Source organism: Prionailurus viverrinus, chromosome D3 (genome assembly GCF_022837055.1).
Source record: "Prionailurus viverrinus isolate Anna chromosome D3, UM_Priviv_1.0, whole genome shotgun sequence".
Lineage (NCBI taxonomy): Eukaryota > Metazoa > Chordata > Mammalia > Carnivora > Felidae > Prionailurus > Prionailurus viverrinus.
The window spans coordinates 25,401,795-25,424,971 of NC_062572.1; the positions used below are offsets into that span (position 1 = coordinate 25,401,795).

A 23,177-nucleotide genomic window follows, 5' to 3' on the forward strand; every position below is an offset into this window, starting at 1 on the left:
TGATAGTATTGATGGGTGAATCTTTCATCTTAATTTTAATTTTTGCCTCCCTTAGGAGGCGTCAGCATTTTGTCAGAGGCAGTAGTACAGTGCACTGGTTAAGAGTGGGGCCTGTGGAGCCAGACTGCTGAGTTTAGCACCCTGGCTCTGCCGCTTACTAGCCATATGACCTTCTGCAAGTTGCCTCAGCTGTCTGTGCTACCATTTCCTCATTTGTAAAATGCATGTGGCTTATGATTACGGTTGTTGTCACAGCGATTATTCAGTGACTTGCAGGATTGCAGTAAGAGCAGAGACACGGTAAGTCTGCCATCAGCATACTTGCAAAGAAGCAACACATCATAGTAGGTTTGTAGTTAAATCACTGAATCAACAAGCTGATGGTTGTTCAGAACCAGAGGTCATTAGCAGAGCATTGAGCTGACTCCTAACAGCTGGTTTGTGTCAAGTTCTTTATCCTCTCATTTCTAGAACCCCTACATCCCTGACTGTAGTTGTATGTTATAACTACAGTTACTGTCCAGAGATTCAAGTTCTAGGACCATAACTTACTACATAGAGTCTTGGAGAAGAAGAAAGTACTTTTCTAAAAGAAGGGAAGTGAAATCTTAGCTAGTAAATCTGTGGTTCTTAAATTAATATGGGCATTACAAATTATAATTAACACTATAACTTAGAGAAATTTTATCTTTTTTTAAAATCCAACCCAGGTGACCAGACAGGAGAATGCCGAGCTCATGGGAATCTGGGCTCTGCATTCTTCTCCAAAGGAAATTATCGGGAGGCTCTCACTAACCACAGGCACCAGTTGGTGCTCGCCATGAAACTCAAGGATCGAGAGGTAGGAAGTTTACCTGCAGACCTTATACATTTTTTTTGGAAACATGGAGTCTTTTTTTGCCGTTCAAAATGTTTTAGGCACCCTAAAATGTTGCTTTTAGAAGTTGATGATCATTGACTCTATCTTTCATCAACAATCAGGTATTGAATGTCTGCCACATATAGACCTTGAGGGTACAGAGATGGATAAGACTTGGCCCCTGACCTCAGGATCTAACAGCCTGCATCGTTAGATGCATTGCTCTTATTCTATTCAAATATGAAAGGAAGAGACCTATGTAAAATTAACAAAAAATGTATCTTCATGATATATCCGTTAAGTTAAAGAAACACACATTTGCTTTATTTGAGATGGGGTATTTTTACTGCAAGCTCTTCATGTTGTGTCTTTGATGGATTTTTAACTCAGGTGGTAGAAGCATAGTAAGTCTGATTGAGAGACATGAATTATAATGATAAAGAATACTGTCTATCTTTATTAGAGAAACGGAATGTAATCTTCTCAGAGAGTTGGTATCCAGTAGATGCAGCATGATGAGAAAGTGCCTGCCAAGCGGAGAGAGGGTGGGGTTTGGAGCGAAATAGACCCAGATTGGAATCCCTGTTCTGGTACTTCCTGGCTCAGAGATCTTGGGGAAAGTATTACTTAATTCGTCTTTGCCTCTGTTTTCTTATTTAGAAAATAATGATTGTATTTATCCCATACACAACTGTGATAGGATTATAAATAATATATATATGTAAAGTGCCTAGCATGGTACTTGGAATTGCATAAATGGTAGCTCCTATACTATAATATTATTAACAAGAGGAGGGTAATAGGAGAGGTAATAACAAATTTATGAATCAATCTATGTGTTGGGAAATATATTTAGTTATTATATTTAGTTATCTTAGAATTTCACTGTGGGACATTATAGAGATTAATTATATTATTTAAATGACTCAGCATCTTCAAGTCTCTAGAACACGGTCAGTCACTAGGAGCGAACGAACTGGGGAAGAAAAAAAAAACCTTTGTTTCAGTGGTGTGCTGGAATCTCCCCTTGGGAATGGGAGAGACTTCCATAAAGTCTCTCTCATCCATGGATGTCAGAAAAAAGCCTTTGAAAGCTGCCAAAATACATCATTCAAGGGAGATGGACTTCAGGTGATTTTATTCTCAAGATAATACTAAAGACTTTTCTCTTTGTTTATTTACTCTTAGTTTACAAACAGTTCTTAAAAGCCAGATAATCTGACTTCTTCATGTTAAGGGAATGAAAAGAGACTTCTAGATGCAGGTATACTGATGGCATTAAGTGAGAGCCAGGTTTAAGAACTAAACCAGCATAGTTGTCTAATAGGGCCATTTAGTGAAGGCTCGCATGGCTATACATATGTCAAAAGCTGCATTTGTACTCTATTGTCCTGACCTTTGGGATGCATATATATTAGCCCAATTACTGAATTGGGTCCAAAGACTTGTAATTAGGGCATAGGATTATCATAGGTATTAAAAAGGAGAAGTGAAAATTTTCTGGCTTCCCTCTTCTTAATAGTGTAATTTTCTATAGCCTGTATTATCTGGGTTTTATAAACCTTTGCTGTATAATAATAAGAAATCATTAAATTATAAGCATGGAAGGGACTTTGAGATAATACTGGAACCAGTTGCCTCCCCAAATCTTCCCATCTTCAAATTTCTGCCTGCCACAGCCACTCCATCTCCCCCTCTTTTGGCCTCTACTTCACCACCACACTAGTTCACAAACCTGCCTTTTGGGAAACCCTTCTTATGTATAAGTAAGACTGATTTTATCCCCTCTGGGACTAGACAGAGAATGTTCAACCATAATTAATGGCCTGTGGCCTCTCCTTTTCCAAGCTGAAAATCCCATTAATTGTATTTTTTTTCCCCATTAATTTTCTCTTCAAAGTTTCTCATTATCAAAACTGGAATAATTTTTACACCCCCCTCCCGACTATTTCATTTTCACTGTTGCCCATTCTGGTTGCCGGTTAGCGTCGGCCACAGGGGAAGCCTTGTTTTGGGATGTTCTATGTAGCCCATGCCCCTGCTCTGTATTGCCAAAGCGTATTTATCTGATTTCTAGACTGACCTGTAGAATTCCTCTTTTCTCTCACAGTGTCTCTTCTGTTGTGTTTGCCCCTGGAATCCTAGGGTACCATTCATTTTCTTGAAAATTTAATGCTTTTTTCTTACCTTTTCCCTTAATTTTTAAGGTTGCAGTTGAGTGCTGCTGCTTCTCTGCCTGAATTAAACAGGGAATCTTCATTCCCACATCCCTGAAACCAGCCAATGGTTTTTAAGACTGGAGTTAATATTGGTCTAGAACTTAAAGGAACATACAAAGAAATTATTGCAGTAATGCGTATTTCATTCAGTTTCAAAGTTTTAGTTGGCTAGTCTTCTGTGATGTAATTCAGTGAAGTGTGATGCCTGCTCGCAAAGCACCTAACGTGTGTAGAGCACTGTGCTGAGGGTTCTGGGTCTAGACAATGGGTGTGGGGGTCTCTCCTCTTGAAGGGCTGATGTTTTCTTTGAGACAGAACTTGAATATAACAAAAGTATTATTAATACAGCGCTTGAGCAATAAATAATGAGCATTCTCTTTAATCGCTGCCAAGATTCTCGAATTCCAGAGGAGACAGAGACTCCCAGGTATAGACCTGGGCGAGCTTTGTGAAACAGGTGGAACTCAAGCTGGCCCCTGAGTGAGATGTAGAAATTGGCGTGCGGGGTTCTAAAACCTGGTCACCATATCAGTCATGAGGGATAAGCTAGTTCATACCGTTAACAAAGGTCTGATACTATTTTGTACCATCCTGTTTGTTTTAGTCACAGACTCCTAGTTTTTTAAAAAAGTAATAGTTATTAATTTCACCCAGTTATATAAAAAAATTAATGAAAATAACCAGCCATAAGCCTACCATCCTTTCAATATTTTGGGTATAATCTTTTAGCAAATATGCACATGTAATTGTTTATTCAGAGAAAAATTGAAATCCTACTATGATACTTTTATAACTTGTTTTTTTGTTAATTTTTTCCACTTAATTTTTTATCTTTCTGCATTTTGTTTATTTATTTTTAATTAAAAAAAATGTTCATCTCATTTATTTTTGAGAGAGAGAGAGAGAGAGAGCAAGCAGGGGAGGGGCAGTGAGAGAGGGAGACAGAGGATCCAAAGCAGGCTCTGAGCTGCCACTGCAGAGCCTGATGCAGGACTTGAACTTACAAACTGTGAGATCATGACCTGAGCCAAAGTCGGACGCTTAACCAACTGAACCACCTAGACGTCCCCATTTCTGCATTTTATGAAATTTCTACTGAAGTCATATGGTTTTATCACAAATTATTTCATCTCTACCCCTGCTGTTATATATTTAGTTTCAAAATTTTTGGTATTATAAAATCTGGAAAAACATCTTTGTAGATAAATCTTTGAACATATTTCTCATCATTTCCTTTGGCTAAATTATTAAAAGTAGGCTTGCTTGGAAAAATCGTATTAAGGCTTCTGATACTTAATGTTAAATAGCTCTCAGAAAGGCTATATCTGTTTTCCGTCCTACCAGCAATGTATCAGAGGTTCTATTTCCCTGCACTGGCCAACACTTGGAATTACTAACTAATAAATAACATAAACTAAAATGTCAGCTTGATAAGTAAAACCAAAAAGTGGTATATTGATTGCTGTTTTACTTTGCATTTCTTTAATTGCTATTGGGGCTGACTATTTTTTTTTAATGTTTATTTATTATTATTGAGAGACAGAGAGACACAGAGTGTGAGCCGCGGGAGGGGTAGAGAGAGGGGGAGAACAGAATCTGAAGTAGGCTCCAGGCTCTGAGCTGTCCACACAGAGCCCGATGTGGGGCTTGAACTCAAAAACTGCGAGATCATGACCTGAGCTGAAGTTAGTCGCCTCACCAACTGAGCCACCCAGGTGCCCCTGGGGCTGACTATTTTTAAAAATTTCTTTTATAAAAAGATTGAATACTCATCCTTTTTTTTCTGTTGTGATATTTGATTATTTTATTTTTTTATGTTTTTTTTTTTTGATGTTGGTTATTTAATATTGATCTGATACTAGGCCTTGCAGTATCAGCCCAGTGAGCTGTTGGACAATTTGTGTTCTAATGCACAGTTTTAATTATTGTTGCTTTATTGCACATTTTATATCTGCTATAAGCTTCATAACATTATTCTTTAAAAAAAAATCTAGAATATTCTTATCTTCCCTCAGTACCCCCAAATGAACTTTAAAATCACTTTGTTGAATTTTGGAGACTCTTCCATTGGTATTTTTGTTGGAATTATATTAAATTTACATATTAATCATGGATAAATTGATGTCCTTTCAATAGTTGGTCTTCTGTTCAGGAGCCTGGTCTGCTCTTGCGTTTCACCTTTTATGCCCTTCAGCGATCGATACTTTTAGGGAGAGTTTTTCCATATTTATTTATTTTTATTTGAATATAGTTGACACACAATGTTACATTAGTTTCAGGTGTACAACATAATGGTTTTACAAGTTTATATATTATGTTCTGCTCACCACAATGTAGCTACCATCTGTCACCACACAACACTATTACAATATCACTGACTATATTCCCTATGGCTGTGAAGTTTATTCCTGCAACTTCTCATTCCGTAACCGGAAGCCTGTATCTCCCACTCCTTTGACTCATTTTCCCCATCCATCTCCTCCCTTCTGGCATCCATCAGTTTGTTCTTTGTATTTTTAGTTCTGATTCTGCTTTTTGTTTGTTTACTCATTTGTTTTTTTAGATTCCACATATGAGTGAAATCATAATGGTAATTGTCTTTCTCAGTCTGACTTATTTCACTTAGCATAATACATTCTAGCTCCATCCATGTCGTTGCAAATGGCATGGTCTCATCTTTTTTTTAGGGCTACATAAAAACAATATCTGGAGATATCACAATTCCAGATTATAAGATATACTACAAAGCTGTAGTAATCAAAATAATATGGTACTGGCACAAAACAGACACATAGATCAGTGGAACAGACTATAGAACCCAGAAATAACCCCACATTTATATGGTCAATTAAAGTATGACAAAGGAGGCAAGAATATGAAATGGGGAAAAGACAGTCTCTTCAGTAAATGATGTTGGGAAAACTGTACATGTGGAATGAAATTAGACCACTTCTGGGACACTTGTGGGGCTCAGTCACCTGAATGTCTGACTCTGGCTCAGGTCATGATCTCTCGGTTTGTGAGTTCGAGCCCCGCATTGGGCTCTGTGCTGACAGTGCAGAGCCTGCACGGGATTCTCTCTCCCTTTCTCTCTGTCCCTCCCACATCTTTCTCTCTTCCAAACTATATAAATAAACTTAAAAAAAAAAAAAAGAAATTAGACCACTTCTAACACCATATACAAAAATAAACTCAAAATGGATTTAAGACCTAAATGAGTCCTAGTCCTAAATGAGTCCTAGAAGAGTGCACAAGTAATAATTTCTCTGGCATTGGCTACAACATTTTTTCTAGATATGTTTCTTAAGGCAAGGGAAACAAAAGCAAAACCAAAAAAAAACAAAAACAAAAACAAACCCACAAACCATTGGGATTACATCAAAAAAGGAAAAAAAGCTTTTGCACAGCAAAGAAAAGCAAACAAAACAAAAAGGCAACCTACTGAATGGGAGAAAATATTTGCAAATGATATATTCAATAAGGGATTAAGATCTAAAATATATAAAGAATTTACACAATTCAGTGCAATTTTTTCCTAGATATTTAATGTATCTCATTGGAAATAGGATATTTCTTTCCATTGTGTGTAGGTTTCTAAAATTAGGTACTGATGGGGGCACGTGGGTGGCTCAGTTTTTGATGCATGCAATTCTTGATCTTGGGGTTGTGAGTTTGAGCCCCACGGTGGGTGTGGAGATTGCTTAAAAATAAAATCTTAAGGAAACACAACAAAGCAAAACAAACTAGGTACTGATGATATATAGGAAAGGTGTTTGTTTTACATGTTTTGCATGTTTTGGCGCATGTGAAAATTCTCTCCTAGCTCATAATTTTTTGTTGATTCTTGTGAATTTTCTTGTAATGGAAATGTTTTGCAAATAATGATAGTTTTGTGCATTTCTTTCCTTATGTTATATCTCTACCTTTTTTTTCTCTTAACTTTTGCACTGGTGGAACTGAGAACTCTCCCCAAAAGAATCACTCTTCCTCTTGAGTACAAAAAGCTAGAGAATGTACTTTTTTTTTTTTTTTAACTTTTAGAGAGAGAGAATCTTAAGCAGGCTCCATGCTCAGCGTGGAGCCCAATGCAGGACTTGATCCCATGTCCCTGGGATCATAACCTGAACCAAAATCAAGAGATGGACGTTCAGACAACTGAGCTACCCACGTGCCCCATCAGAGAATGTGCTTTCTATGATTATCCTACTCTTACATTGTATCTGTGACCTCAAAATGTACCTTGGTTTCCCTTTTGCATTATTTTGATATTGAAATAAAATATAGGACACTGACTTTTGAAGCAAAAGCTAACCACTGTGAATGGTGTGGTTATGAGGATACCAAGCTACATCTTTCTGCATTTTATATCTTTGGCTCTAGTATATTTTAATATTTTCTCAAATAGTGAGGTAACAGCCTGAAACCACTCTGTCCACGTACTTAAAAAGCAGTAGGTTTTTCTTTTATACAATTACTCTCAGAAACTTAATAGGGGAGGTGATACCTTCTCCACAGGAATTTTTCATTCTAACTAACCTTCTATCTGCTCTAATGGTTTGAAAATTAATTTCAGGTGCCCATAGAGACCTTCCTATGAGCTAATATTAATTGCCAGATGAGTGCATAAATTATACTGTATTAGAGATGTTGTTCTCTATTTAGGAATCTGATATGCAAATATGCTGATGACTCTGAAGCTTTTTTCATCAGTCTGATTTCTCTCCTGGGTGTCATATTTCTTTATCCAACTGCTTCCTGGACACCCACCTTCAATTCCTAACTTAGCCCTCAGTCGGTGCCTATTTCTGCATTTGCTGTTTGTCCTCCTGTTGCCAAGCCACCTAACTCTCACCTTCGGCTTGTTCCTGGGTTCTCTTCTTTCTGGCAACCTCTTTTCTGGGTCCTCCCTTCCACCATGCCATCTTTTGCCTGGACTGTTGTAGAACTTCCCACTCTTTCTAACACGTACTCTCCTACAAGTAAAGGAGAGGTGTCAACCGCTTGGACCTATGAGCACAGCCTGAAGTTGCCACCGTTAACTAGGTAATTTCTTTCAAGTGTAGTGCAGTGCCTGAGAATGTGAACTTTAGTATTAGACAAACTTGAACTTTGGCTCTGACACTTATTAGCCATGTGACTCTGAAAATTATTTAACTCTTCTAGGTGTGATGGACATGTGAGTTATTTCTAATGTTTGGCTTTTATGAAAAAGCTGCTAGTAAGCATTTTTGTAGATGTCTTTTGGGAAACATCAGCAATGTTTCTTCATACATATGTTTAGACTTATTAATTTTTACCAGCTTTCCAAAGTAGTTATACCAAGTTACATCATCAGCAATATAAAGGATGTGAAGCCTTAATAGCAGATAAATAAAAAGTAAAAAGGGACACCTGGGTGGCTCAGTTGATTAAGTGTCCAACTCTTGATTTAGGCTCAGGCCATGATCCCAGGGTTGTGAGATCGAGCCCCACGTCGGGCTTTGCTCTGACAGCATGGAGCCTGCTTGGGATACACTCTCTCCCTCTCTGTCTGCCCCTCCCCCCTCTCAAAATAAAATAAATAAAACTAAAAAAATAAAAAGAACAAGGTATATGGAAACACAAATACCTGAGTAGATAACTCGGTGTGTGTAGTTAACATTTTGATTTTATGTTTTGAGAGACAGAGACAGAGTGCTGGTTGGGGAGGGGCAGAGAGAGAAGGATACACAGAATCCGAAGCAGGCTCCAGGCTCTGAGCTGTCAACACAGAGCCTGATGCGGGGCTTGAACCCATGAACTGTGAGATCATGACCTGAGCTGAAGTCAGACGCTTAACTGACTGAGCCACCCAGGCGTCCCTGTGTGTGTAGTTACATAGAGGAAGTGATTCTAGTAGTAACTACTTTGTTTATTGCTGTGAGAATCAAATGAGTTCATGTAAAGTGTTTTCTTAGCACAGTGCCTAAGACACAATAAGAATTCAAAAATGGTGCTACTGTTATTATTGGCATTATCTTTGGCACCATCATTTAAATGAGTCACGTGCAGTTGCACATGCCTATGTAATATTAGAGTTTAATTCAGTGTAAAATTGTTTTCCCCCAGATAGTCAAGTAAACTCAACACTCTTGGAAAAAGTGCTGTTTATTTGCTAGGTAGCTTTGCGTACTTCTTGTCATACTGGAAAATGTAAATACTGTAATTTGTGAAATCTGTTTTACCTCTGCCCTGATTCTAGTTTCTTCTCAATTTGATCCATCACCTACAGAGATCTATGAGTTATCCCTCAGAAATTTAGTTCTGATCACACTATTTTCCTGCCTAAAATCCTTTGACAGCTTTCTCTTGCCTTCAGGATAAAGTCCAACCCCCTTAATAACCTTTTCCCATTGCTTCAGCTACTCAGTATGTCACACGCCTTAGCATCTGTTCATACTAGCCTGCTTGTCATACTTTGTTAAATGTGCCTTATACTTTCCCCTCCGTATCTTTACTCATTCTGGTCTGCATAGAAGACCCCTTCTTTGACCCCTCAACAATATTTTCCGTATTCGGGTTTCGTTAAATTGCCTCTGCACCATGAAAGCTCTTTTAAAATTTTTATCTTTTTACTCATTATCATACAAATGTTGGTGAAGCCCACTTTACCAATCCTTTTTTTTTTTTTTTAATGGTTAATCCCTTTTGTGTTCTGTGTAAGAGAATGTTTGTGTATCCCAAGGTCATCAAAATATTTTTCTGTGAGGCTTTACTGTTCTACCTTTTGCATTTAGGTCTCCTGCCACTTGGAATTTACATTTGTGTTTGGTTTGGGGTAGGGATCAAAGTTCAGCTTTTTCCCTCATATACATATCCAATTAACACAGAACCATGTATTCACAAGACCACACTGTATGCTCCTTTTGTCCTAAGTCAGGTGTAAGGTATATAAGGACTCTCTTTTCTGTGTCGTTGATTTCTTTGTCTACGCCAGTGGCATATTGCCTAATTACTGCAGCTTTTTAATGAGTCTGGAATTCTAGTAGCTTTGTTTTTCTTTAGGATTGCTTTGGCTATTCCAGGTTATTTACACTTATATACATGTAAGTAAATATATGTATTTTAAAATAAGCGTATTGTTCCCCTTTCCTTCACTCAAACATCCTGCTGGGATTTTGATTAGGATAGCATTGAATCTATAAGTATATTTGAATCTAATAGTCCATGAACATGGTATATTTCTGCATTTATTTAAGCCTTGTAAAATCTATTCCAGCAATGTTTTATAGTTCTCAGTGTAGAACTATTGCATAATTTCCTTTAGTTTTATCCTTAGGTGTTAGGTGTGTGTGTGTGTGTGCACATGTGCCTTTTATTGTAAATGATATTTTATTATTTTCCTTTAATTCAGCAGTATTTTATTTATGTTTAAACTCTAGTGTAATTAACATACAATGTTATATTAGCTTCAAGTGTACAATATAATGATTTAACAATTCTATACATTGCTTAGTGCTCATCATGGTAAGCGTACTCCTAATCCCCTTCACCAATTTCACCCACCCCCCATCCACCTTCCCTGTGGTAACCATTAGTTCTCTATTGTAAATGGTATTTTAAAATTTTATTTTTCCCAGGTTTTCCTCCTTGACCCCAGATATTCAACAACCCTTGGAACAGGTCAATTTGCTCCACTTTGTTTTTCATTCTTATGTTTTTACCATTGTGTAAGTAATATACGAATTAATTATTGATGTGAAAGATTCAAACGTTATCCTTTCCAGAAGTGACCCCGGTTACCAGTTTGAAGAATTTCCCTTCTAGATCTACACTGCCCACTATGGTGGCCACTACCACATGTAGCTGTTCGCATTTAAAATGTGAATAGTTTGGATTGAGATGTGCTGTAAATGTAAAATACACACTAAACTTTGAGGACTTACAATGAAAACAATGCAAAGTATCTCATTACTAAGTTTTTACATTGACTGCAGTATAATAATATTTTGGATACATTGGATTAAATGAAATATGTTATTAATTCCACTTTTCTTGTTTTACATTTTTATGTGGTTACTAGAAAGTTTAAATTATTACATTTGTATTAGGCAGCATGGCTGTAGCCCATTTTCTGTTAGGGTTCTGTTTTTCATATGTGAAAATATGATATTGTTTTACAAATAGTTTTTTCACTTAATAGTCTTAAACCTCTTTTCATGTTAGCACATGTAGATCAACCACGTTCTTTTGAGCTTCTGTGTAGTGCTATGTATTATGGATATACCACTCATCTGCTGATGGAATGTTCAGGGAGATTTTTTTTCTTTTTACAAACATGGTCGCAACAAAAAAGACCTTGTACAAGTCACTTTATATACATTTAGGAGTAGTGTCTAATAAGTGGGACTCCTGGGTGCACAGCTATTATACACATTTTAAATTAAAAGATTTTCCCAAGTTGTACACACAAAAGGTTGTTCTAAGCCTGTAAGCACTTGGTATCAGTCTTTTGTTTTGTTTTGTTTTGTTTTTTTTTCAAATTGACTGGCAAAGTGTAGCCTCTAGTGATATCTCAGTTATAGCACTTATCATTTGTTTGTAATGGTGCTCTTCTCCCCATTGTGTAATTGGCAGCTTCTGGAGGGAGAGGAGAATAGCTTATTTATATCTATAATCTCATTCATTCGCTCATTCAACACATGTTTACTATGCCCCAGATGCTATAATGCCTTTGGGTATAAAGGTGAATGTGCCATTGTTCTTGCCCTCAAGGGGCTCAAATATTCCGGTAAGCCATCTGCAGTGTTCCAGTCCAGTGTCCATAAATGCGTATCAGCCTAGAGGAAAAACATTGAGGGTTATAGGAGGTAAAGAGTGCTTTCATCATCTTGGTTCTTAGGAATGGTGGTCTTCATTTTATTCAGAGCTGGAGAGGAAGACTTATGGAAGCCCAGTTGTAAATACCAACTAAGTTTACTCCTCTTTTCTGCAGCTACTTTGTGTCAGTAACTAAAATCTAAAGTTTATATTCAGAAGACTATATTTTGATAATATCTATCACATAAAAGATGAAAAAAAGATTTTTTAAATATTTATTTACTTTTGAGAGAGAGAGAGACAGAGTGCAAGTGGGGGAGGAACAGAGAGAGAGGGAGACAGAATCTGAAGCAGGCTCCAGGCTCCGAGCTGTCAGCACAGAGCCCGACGCGGGGCTCGAACCCACAAACCGTGAGATCATGACGCCAGCCGAAGTCGGACGCTTAACCGACTGAGCCACCTATGAGGGTGGCTATATGATAAGTGCTATAACTGAGCCAACACTTCTATGCGCCCCGACATAGAAGATTTTTAAAATGAAATTTCATTCTTTGTGATTTTGAAAAGTAAAGATAAATGATAATCATTGTCAATTTATGAACCTGTGGGTTTACAGAAACTGTTACTGCCCCCGTCCTTCTCCCTGCCAAAGGACTACTTGACTTTTTGAGAAAATTGATCCTTCCAGATTTCCTTTAGGATGTAGCTACAGGAAATTAATTAGACAATTTTTGATGACATCATCGTGACCACAGCTCTTTCTCTGAAAACAATGCTATTTTTCTTGGACCTTTTTGCAGTATTTTCTACACTGTGTGTATTAGTGTATTAGTATATTAGTATGAAATCCACACAAAAATTTGTGGGGGGTGGGGTGGGTGAGAGAGAGACACACAGAGACAGAGGCAAAGAACGTAGTGAAATAATTATTTTACTTCCAGTAGTACAGGAGTGTAGGTTAAAAGGTAAAAAGCATTCCAGTTTAGCAGAGAACCATGTCCTCATAGGGAGTATTAAGTTCAGGAGGGGAATGCTTGGCAATCTTTTCAGTGGTGTGTATCTTACAGGCTTTTAAGAAACAAATAAGATTCTTAAGCTGTAACTCTTCAAATCACTGAAGAGTTGGAAAGTAGACACTTGTGAGGAATGGAGATAGGACATCAATTTCTTGATTGTGCTCTTTGTACTTTGTATTACAAATTAGCTGAGCCAGAGCTTTTGAGCCTGTAATGACTTATAAAAAGCTCTTTTTCTCATACTGATAAAATAGCTCTTGCCTCAAAAGAAATTGCAAAGCCAGTGAATACATGAGTATGTATGTGTAATGTCTGATATGTTTGCAAATCATTCTGCCCCTAGCTGTTCCGTTCTCCAGCTAATTTTTTCAAGTTCTGCTTTATGATCGCTTCACCCATTACCCATTTTGGGTATCCTCTTCCAGGCCTAGTGTTTTGTAGTCTCTTCTACAGAGTAGAAGAAACTTCAGACTAGGAATAAGGAGAGCTGAATTCGAATCCTGGTTTTGCAACTAGTGGCCATATATAGACCTCTTTTGGGAGCCCTCTGATTGCTGGTTCACCATCTATAAACAGGAAGACCAGATCAGATGATGTTTTATTGTTCAGTGTCATAGCCATTAGCCAAGAGTAGTTACATTAAATTAATTAATTAGAATTAAGGTAAACAACTCAATTCCCCAGTCACAAGAACTACATTTTAAGTGCTCAATAGCCCATGTGGTTAGTGGCTGCCATATCAGATATCACAGAAAAAAAAAATCTATTATCTCAAAGTTTTATCAAGTAGAACTACTGAAGTTTTTTGTAGTTCTAATCTTTAATCAGAGGGAAAACGTGCATCAGTGTGAATCACAGACCACCTTCATTTTTCCATAGTACCTGACATTTATACTAGACTCATCTGTATTTTCTGTTGCTACATAGGAAAAGAGGGAAGATTCTGCTTCTGATAATGGCAATGTAGCTAGCCACATATAACAACTATGAACTTTGGGAAAAATATAAAACAAACAGTTGCATGGAGGTGCTGGAGAGTGACCAAAAGCCAGCAGAAATTGAAGGAGAATTGACACTTGGAAGAAGGGAATAACACTAGATGAATTTCCGTTTTTTTTTTTAAATTGCATTTTAATACCAGTGTAGTTACCTTACACTGTTATATTAGTTTCAAGTGTACAATATAGTGATTCAGTAATTCTGTATATTACCCAATGCTCATCAAAATAAGTGTACTCTTAATCCCCTTCACCTATTTTACTCATCTGCCCCATCCACCTCCCCTCTATAACCATCTGTTTGTTCTCTGTGGTTAAGAGTCTGTTTTTTTTGGTTTGTCTCTCTATTACTTTTGTTCATTTGTTTCTTAAATTCCACGTATGAGTGAAATCAAATGGTATTTGTCTTTCTTTGGCTTATTTCATTTATTAGCATTATACCCTCTAGATCCATCCATGTTGTTGCAATGGCAACATTGCATTTTATGGATGAATCATATCCCACTGTACATATATACCACATCTTCTTTATCCATTCATCTACTGATGGACACTTGGGCTGTTTCCATAATTTGGCCATTCTAAATAATAATTCCCTATTTTTAATGTTTTTATTGCCAGAGTGTCAGCACCATACACCACAATGCTACTGAAATGTATACAGAAACCTGCAGCGTTACTGGTTGTAGAATCAGAGGACCGAGTTGGCCTCAACAACAGTAACCAGAAAGTAAGGAGGGTATCCTGGAAAGGAGAGACCTACAAAGCGAAGACCCAGATTCTGTGTATAAATTATTTTTTCCCCTAACGTTTATTTACTTATTTTTGGAGAGAGACACAGATAGCACAAAACGGGGAGGGGTAGAGAGAGAGGGAGAGGGAGAGAGAATCCCAAACAGGCTCTGTGCTGCCAGCACAGAGTCCAATGTGGGGCTCAAACCCATGAAGCTGTGAGATCATGACCTGAGCCGCAACCAAGAGCTGGACGCATAACTGACTGAGCCACCCAGATGCCCCTCTATGTATAAATTCTGATCAAATTTCTGAGTAATCTCTGAAGTAAGCATATGAGGGCAGATTCCAAGCAATTTGTCTAAGGCTGAAGGAACTGAAGAGATTTCAGCTGCTGCTCACTTTAGGGCAGTTTGGTGTTTGAGTTTGTTGGGGTTAACTGCCTGCAAAAACAAAAAAGTTGATACTCTGTAGGTGTAATATAACAAAGTCCTGGGTGTCTACAGTGTATGATTCACAATGTTCAGGATATATTCTAAAATTATTAGTCATAGGAAGAAACTGGGAAATGATTTATACTGAAGAGAAAAGGCATTCAATGAGACCAACCCCAAATGACCCAAAGGTTGGAATTAATAGATAAGAGTTTTTAAAGTTATAGCTATATTCAAATATGGAAAGTAAAATACGCTCATAATAAATGGAAAGAAAATATCAATAGAGGAATAGAAACTATAGGAAAGTAGGGGTGCCTGGGTGGCTCAGTTGGTTAAGTGTCTGACATTGGGTCAGGTCATGATCTCACACTCCGTGAGTTTGAGCCCTGCCTCAGGCTCTGTGCTGACAGCTCAGAGCCTGGAACCTGCTTCGGATTCTGTGTCTCCCTCTCTCTCTGCCCCTCCCCCACTCACACTCTGTCTCTCAAAAATAAATAAACATTTAAAAAATTAGTTAAAAATATACTAAAAAAATTAAAGAAAGTAAAATGAAAATTTTAGCCCTGAAAAGTACAATATCTGAAATAAAAACATTCACTGAGTGGGTTGAATATTGGAGATGACAGAGAAGGAAATATGAACTTGAAGTTGGGTCAATTGAAATGATCTAATCTGAAAATGAGAGAAAATAGATTGAAAAGAATTAACAGAGCCTCATTGTCTTGTGGGACAGAGGATGATACACACACACACACACACACACACACACACACACACACAATGTTGTGTGGAGGATAAAATAAACAAAATAATGAAAAAATGTTGGTAGAAATATGACTAAAATTTCCCTAAACTTTTTAAAAATAAATTTATAGTTTCTAAAAATCTAGCTAAACTCCAGCATAATAAATACAAAGGAAACCACACCTATGCAATTTATAGGGAAATGACTATAAACCAATTATAAAGAAAAAACTCTTGAAAGTAACCAGGGAAAAATTACCCATTACATAGAGAGGGACCAACTGTACTAATGATGGCTGATTTCTTATGAGAAATTAAATTAGAGTCCTGAAGACAGAACACAAGTTTTAAAATGCTGAAAGGAAAACAAACAAACCCTGTTAGCCCAGAATTCAAGAATGAGCAAAAAGAATTTTCAAGAATATTTCAAGAAGATATATAAAGATAAGTGAAAACCAAGAAAACTCAACAGACCTGCACTATAGGAAAGATTGAGGGAGGATTTCCAGGCTTATGGCAAATGGTATCAGATGGAAACTCAAGAAAATGGATCTTCGAGAAAGAGGAACAACACCATAAATAATAAATAGGTTGGTAAATATAAAGTACTGCTTATACTTTTTTTCCTTATAATTTAGAAAATATGCATATGGCTGCTTAAAGCCAAAATTATAGCATCAAATTGTAGGATTCTGAGGCATACATGGATGTCACGTATTGGATTTTCCTTGTTAGAAATGTGAATGGTAAAAGCACTTTAGGAAAAGGTCTTGCAGTTTCTTTAAAATCTAAACATACGTTCACCCTTTGGCTTACCAAGTCCTCACCTAGGTATTCACCTCAGAGAATTGAAAACTTAAGTCCACAAAATGACCTGTACAAGAATGTTCATAGCAGTTTTATTCATAATAGCAAAATCTGAGAATAGCCCAAATATTTCTCAATGGAAGAATGGATGGATAAACTGCTATATAGTTGTGAAATACATGCAGCAACATGAATGAATCTCAGAAACATGAGATTGTGTGAAAGAAGTAAAAAACAAAAGAATGTATTTTACGATTGCTTTAGCAACAAGTTCTAGAACAAACAAAACTAATCTGTGGTGAAAACAGATCAGTGTTTGCCTTTGGGAGCCAAAATGGGGGCCAGGATTGACTGAGAAGGAATATAAATGAACTTTCTGGGTAAAGCACATTTAGTAAATCGTTAGTAATTGCAGAATCTTTATACATGCATATATGATATATATATACTTATATAATATACATATATATGATATGTATACATATATATATATATTTTATACTTCGGGTTTTAATCCAATACTATTTTTTTAATATATGAAATTTATTGTCAAATTGGTTTCCATACAACACCCAGTGCTCATCCCAAAAGATGCCCTCTTCAATACCCATCACCTACCCTCCCCTCCCTCCCACCCCGCATCAACCCTCAGTTTGTTCTCAGTTTTTAGGAGTCTCTTATGCTTTGGCTCTCTCCCACTCTAACCTCTTTTTTTTTTTTCCTTCCCCTCCCCAATGGGTTTCTGTTAAGTTTCTCAGGATCCACCTACCCTATGACCCAGCAGTAGCACTGCTAGGAATTTACCCAAGGGATACAGGAGTACTGATGCATAGGGGCACTTGTACCCCAATGTTTATAGCAGCACTCTCAACAATAGCCAAATTGTGGAAAGAGCCTAAATGTCCATCAACTGATGAAAGGATAAAGAAATTGTGGTTTATATACACAATGGAGTACTACGTGGCAATGAGAAAGAATGAAATATACATATATATTTTAGTTCACACGTACGAACTTTAGTTCACTATCAAAAAGTCGTGTTTTCAAAGCACTAATCAGAATGTTTTATTCTCCCTGAATAAAATACTTTAATATACTCCTGTATCATATATATATATATATACACACACACACATATATATTCACTGTATAAGTCTTAAAACTTTACTTTGTCTTTGTGATTTTTCACCACAAAATGTTGGAAAAATTGAAGAATAAAGGATTAGGTGGTAAAAGAGGAATAAGCAGTATTTCTTTTTAAAAAAAAATTTTTTTTAACGTTTATTTATTTTTGAGACAGAGAGAGACAGAGCATGAACAGGGGAGGGGCAGAGAGAGAGGGAGACACAGAATCGGAAGCAGGCTCCAGGCTCTGAGCCATCAGCCCAGAGCCCGACGCCGGGCTCGAACTCACGGACCGTGAGATTGTGACCTGAGCTGAACTCGGAGGCTTAACCGACTGAGCCACCCAGGCGCCCCTAAGCAGTATTTCTAATGATCAGTCTCTTGGTGGGAGCTGACCCATGTGGAATGAATTTCACCAGATGCTGCTATCTCTGCCCCCCATGCTACAAAAACAAGACCTTACCACAACTCCCCACTCCTTTCTGTCTCTTCTGTCTCTCCAGCATATCCTGGAGTAGCACTGCAACAAAATATTCATGTATTGGCAAAACCAGGTTTAACTAAATGTCAGAAATCTATGAATTACACAATAGCCTTGTAAAGTACTTTGGGTGTGTGAGTGGAAGGAGGGAGTGAGTGCAGTCTGATCTCTGCTTTAGTGAAGGTGGGGGCGCTCACCTTGATTGCATGGCCAATGACCTTTTCTTGTAGTATTGGCTGTGGGGATTCACCTCTTCTTTACCATAAGGTGGTGGGATGGGGTAGGGAGTAAGATACAGGTCTCATGGAAAAAAGTATTTTATGCAGCTTATTAGAAATCACCAGAGCTAACCCTTTCATTTTATCCTAAGGAATAGGGAATCTATAGAAATGAAGTGACTTGCCCAAGATCGACAGTGAATTGCTTCCATTTGCTATATTTAAGAATGGTTTTCTTTTGTGATCACATGTGGCACTTCTAAAGATCCTAAAGTAGTCAAATGTGTTCTCTATAATGATGCTATCTGTAGAATGTTGTGTGTCCTAGTCATCTAAAATGACAATCAGTGATCATGAATTATGTGTATGTGATTAAAATATTTACTATTTACAAAAAAATTCTTATTTTTTTCATGTTATTCCCACACATCCTAGAATAAGGAGTAGATTTTTATATAATGTGATGTTCTTCAGTAATTTCCCAAAAAGACAGGCTCCCTGGGCTAATATACCAAAAGCCTTCTGCTTGATAATGCATATGGTACCATTATTAGGGACAGTGAGCTGAACCAAGAGTGAAGAAATTTGAGCACAAAGAGTTGAAATTAAAGGACTTAGACTCTGACCAATGGGAGGCAGAAGCATTATTGCCGGACTGAGAGGAGTTTGAGGGCTATTGTTCCTAAAGTCACTAAGGACCATCTGTAATGGTAAGACACTGCCATTCTGGTCTGATGGGGGGCCCAGATGGGGCCTCTGCTCCAACAGAACAGCTGCTGGACTCACTGGCACTCTGTTGATTTTTAACCTTGGACTTCTCTTTTCCTGGGGACCATGGAAACTTGGAGAAACTGAAGCAAATTAGTGGTATTATTCCTACTATCTAGTTGAGAAGACGAAGGCTACAGAAGGATGGGTGATTTTTCTTTAGATCACACAGCTAGCTAATAAGGACTAGAATCATGGTTTTGGAAAACAATATGAAACACATTCTGCTAGCTACTTGGAATAAAATTTTTTGGTACAAATCATTAATCCTTGTTGAAATGAAATCTATCCTGGGTGTCCAGCTTTTAAAAAAGATAATTTCCAAAACAAAAACAACAACAAAAGCCATAATTTCCGACAGTCCATTTTAATTTTGTAAGGACATCACTGAGGTTTGTTTAATTTTATGTCATTGTGGGTTAGAACAATTAAAATCTGATGAGAATAGATTGTAAAAACAATGTCCTTCCCATCCACTGCTACAGATGATCCAAATTAGGAATCCTTTCTTATTTTGAATTTTAGTTCACTATCAAAAAGTCTGTTTTCAAAGCACTAATCAGAATCTTTTATTCTCCCTGAATAAAAACACTTTACTCTAATTACCATAAAACACGTATGAATCTCAAAGTTCTTCTTTTCTACAGAGAAATCACATCCCAAAGAAATCACCATTGAATTGTTTATTGCTTTTCTTTCTTAATCCACATTATTCTGAGACTCACTAACCAGGTGTCCCCTGGTTTCTAGAGGTATATCAGAGTATGTCTGTGGGCCTTTCTGCAAGATCGAGGTTAAGAGTGCCAAGAATTCTCTCTCTCTCTCTCTCTCTCTCTCTCTCTCTCTCTCTTATTACCATTTGAGTCTCTGATAATACTTCACTAATTAGTTAATTAAACTGATTCTATTTAGAATTTGTGATCATTGGTTAAGGCTAAATTTTTACCTTTTAACTCTTTCAGGAGGTTTTACTACGCAAACCAAGAGGCTAAAATGATTACAAGATGGATAAAATTCTCAAGACAATAGGATTCCCAAGTTCTCCAGAAATATGAGGCATATGAGGAATTAATTATGCTCGTCAGAATTTATAAGCAGAGTATGATTAGCATCACACAGACTTTGGCTGGGTCCTCACTCTGACACTTATCTAGTTGTGTGACTTTGAGTAAGTTACTTAAGCTTGTTTTAGCCTCAGTCTCCTAATCCATAAAGTAGGGATAATATGCAATAAAGTATTCAGCATAATGTTCAGCACAAAGCATGTGGTCAGTTGGTAAGTGTTAGCTGCTGTGGGAGTCCCTGCCGGTATTCTTCTTTAGCCGTGAAAGCTATTAGGGCAGTTCTGGTTACTGTCTATATTTGACAGTCTCATACCTCTATCTTGTCTAATCAAATCTTACCAACTCAGATTCATCTCTCTCCTGAGTCCAAATCGGTGAGGTGCTTATTTTTCCTTTCCTTTGGTATATAATTTTACTGTTTCTTGGTCCCAGCAGTTTAGGCCAGCCAAGATTTGAGTATCGACACATTTGAAGTACCCCTATAAAAACGGTGGTGACAGTCCCCATTTTGTTGATCTCTTAGCCATCTATAAAGCTGTCTCCAAAGCCTGTCACTTTTTGTATGTCATGTAATTTGTTGTCCTGTGCTGCTTCAGCTGGAGGATCAGAACCACTTGGCCAGCCTTTCTAAACCAAACATGCCAGGTTCCTTCTAGCACCACAGCTACTGGTTCAGTCTTCTCGCCGTCTCAGTATAATGGAGCGTAGTGGTCAAAAGCATAGTTTGAAAACAATTCTTTTCAAAGAAACTTCCTCTTTTCCAACCATAGGTTAACACCTATCACTTTTCTTTGGTGCAGAATACCTTCACTCTCTCCAGAAAAATGACTGGAGTGCCTTCTTTCAGAAGGGAGAGGTTGGAGGGGGCGTTTTGATGTAAGAAAAATTTTAAGTTCAAGTAGGAATATCTCTATCAGCGACTGTCTTTCCCAAGGCTCAGCAGAATCTGGTAAGAGCTTCCTTTACTAAATGACTGGAATGGAAGAACAGTCAGTACCTGTAAAGCCTGTGCTGGGTTTCTGGTTCCTAACATTGTCCAGTTTTAAAGCCACCTTCACTGCGTATGAGAGCCTGGAAGAATGGCTAGGAAAGAACAGCTGCCAGATTGAAAGACAGCTTTGTTAACAGTCTTTATCACAAAGCATGTCCTGATTTTGTCTTAGACAAACTCATGATGGTGATGGGGATTTATTAAGGGTGCTCTCTTTGTTTCAAGCGAAATATACGTGAGGTGAGAAAGGGCTTTGCTAAGGCTTTTACAGCAGACTGATGGATTTTATGAAAGTTGCCTTAGGAATGTAGAATTTCATAGAAGGCTTAGGTAATGCAGCCTAATAGTCCATCCTATTTTAAAGTTCTGGGTCGTCCAGTGATTGCTGAATTTTTGGTCTATCACGAATGGACCCCTTCCTGTGAGGTTCAAGATATTGTATTTATTTTCTTGATCCATCCTATCCAATTACTCATCTCCTAATACATCCTTACTAGCATCTTTCCTACAATCCATATTTTTTTCTTTGGGGGGCAGGGGGCATTGCTCTTAGTAAATAATTACTTCCCTCTTGTTTTAGAGTCTTTGTTTTGCTTACATTTGTTTTTTAAAATTAAAAAAAAATTTTTTTGGTTTTGATTTATTTTTGAGAGACAGACACAGAGTGTGAGTGGGGGAGGAGCAAAGAGAGAGAGGGAGACACAGAATCTGAAGCAGGCTCCAGGCTCTGAGGTATCAGCACAGAGCCCAATGTGGGGCTAGAGTTCCAGACCAGTGAGATCATGACCTAGGCTGAAGTCAGATGCTTAAATGACTGAGCCACCCAGGTGCCTCTTGTTTTGCTTACATTTGAAATTGTTTCCTTATAGATGGGGCCCCTGGGTGGCTCAATTGGTTAAGTGTCCCACTTCGGCTCAGGTAATGTTCTTGCAGTCTGTGAGTTTGAGCCCTGCATCACGCTCTGTGCTGACAGCTCAGAACCTGGAGCCTGCTTCGGATTCTGTCTTCCTCTCTCTCTGTCCCTGCCCCTTCCCCCACCGACACCCCCCCCCCCCTCAAAAATAAACATTAAAGAAATTGTTTCCTTATAGAAACAAACATCTTATGTGATCAAGTTTCCAGTTTGGCCCTCAGTACCTTGGTCACTTTATAATCTGTAGATGAACTTAAAGCTTTATCTTCTTTTTCTGAGATTATCTCATTCTTGAACCCAAGGAATGGATAGTTCAAAGATATGTTATTAAACAGGTAGAAAGGAATCAAATTGTCTATGGATCATTTGTGAAATGAATTTGCAATTTAAGGACTACAGTTAATGTGTGCATATGTTTAAGTAAACTTAAAAATTTTTATTTATGTTTATTTATTTTTAAGAGAGAGAGACAGAGTGTGAGTGGGGGAGGGGCAGAGAGAGAGGGAGACACAGAATCCAAAGCAGGCCCCAGGCTCTAAGCTGTCAGCACAGAGCCTGATGTGGGGCTTGAACTCATGAACTGTGAGATCATGACCTGAACTGAAGTCGGATGCTTAACCAACTGAGCCACCCAGGTGCCCCTTAAGTAAACTTTTATTGAAATACAGTATATACACAGAAAAGTGCACACATCATTTTTTAAAATGATTTGTCACATAGTGAACATACCTGTTTAACCTCACTCAGATCAGGAGCTAGAATGTTACCAGCAACCTGGTAGTTTTGTTCTTATCTCCTTCCAATGTTAACTACCCTCAAAGGATAACCACTATTCTGACTTATAATAGTGTAGGTTAAGAGTTAAAAGTTAGGTTAAAAGTCCTTTTTTGAACTTTATACAAAAGGATTTATATAGTATGTCAATACTCTTTTGTGCTTGCCTGCTTTTTTGCTCAGCATTATATTTGTTAGATTCATTAAGATTGATGCCTGTAGCAATATTCATATATTCTCACTTCTATGTAGT

At 37.6% G+C, this 23,177-nt stretch overlaps 1 protein-coding gene across 6 annotated transcripts in view; it reads left to right on the forward strand.

Annotated features, from left to right (window-relative positions):
* Nucleotides 1-23,177, forward strand: part of TTC28 (tetratricopeptide repeat domain 28) — a 635,539-nt gene that overhangs the window by 332,024 nt on the left and 280,338 nt on the right. For 4 of the 6 annotated variants that reach the window (XM_047827138.1, XM_047827139.1, XM_047827142.1 and 1 more), the window contains 2 exons: nt 711-841; nt 10,677-10,766. In XM_047827138.1, the coding sequence (XP_047683094.1) occupies nt 711-841; nt 10,677-10,766 (221 nt within the window). The remainder of the gene's footprint in view (nt 1-710; nt 842-10,676; nt 10,767-23,177) is intronic. The other 2 variants (XM_047827140.1, XM_047827141.1) reach the window with 1 other exon arrangement.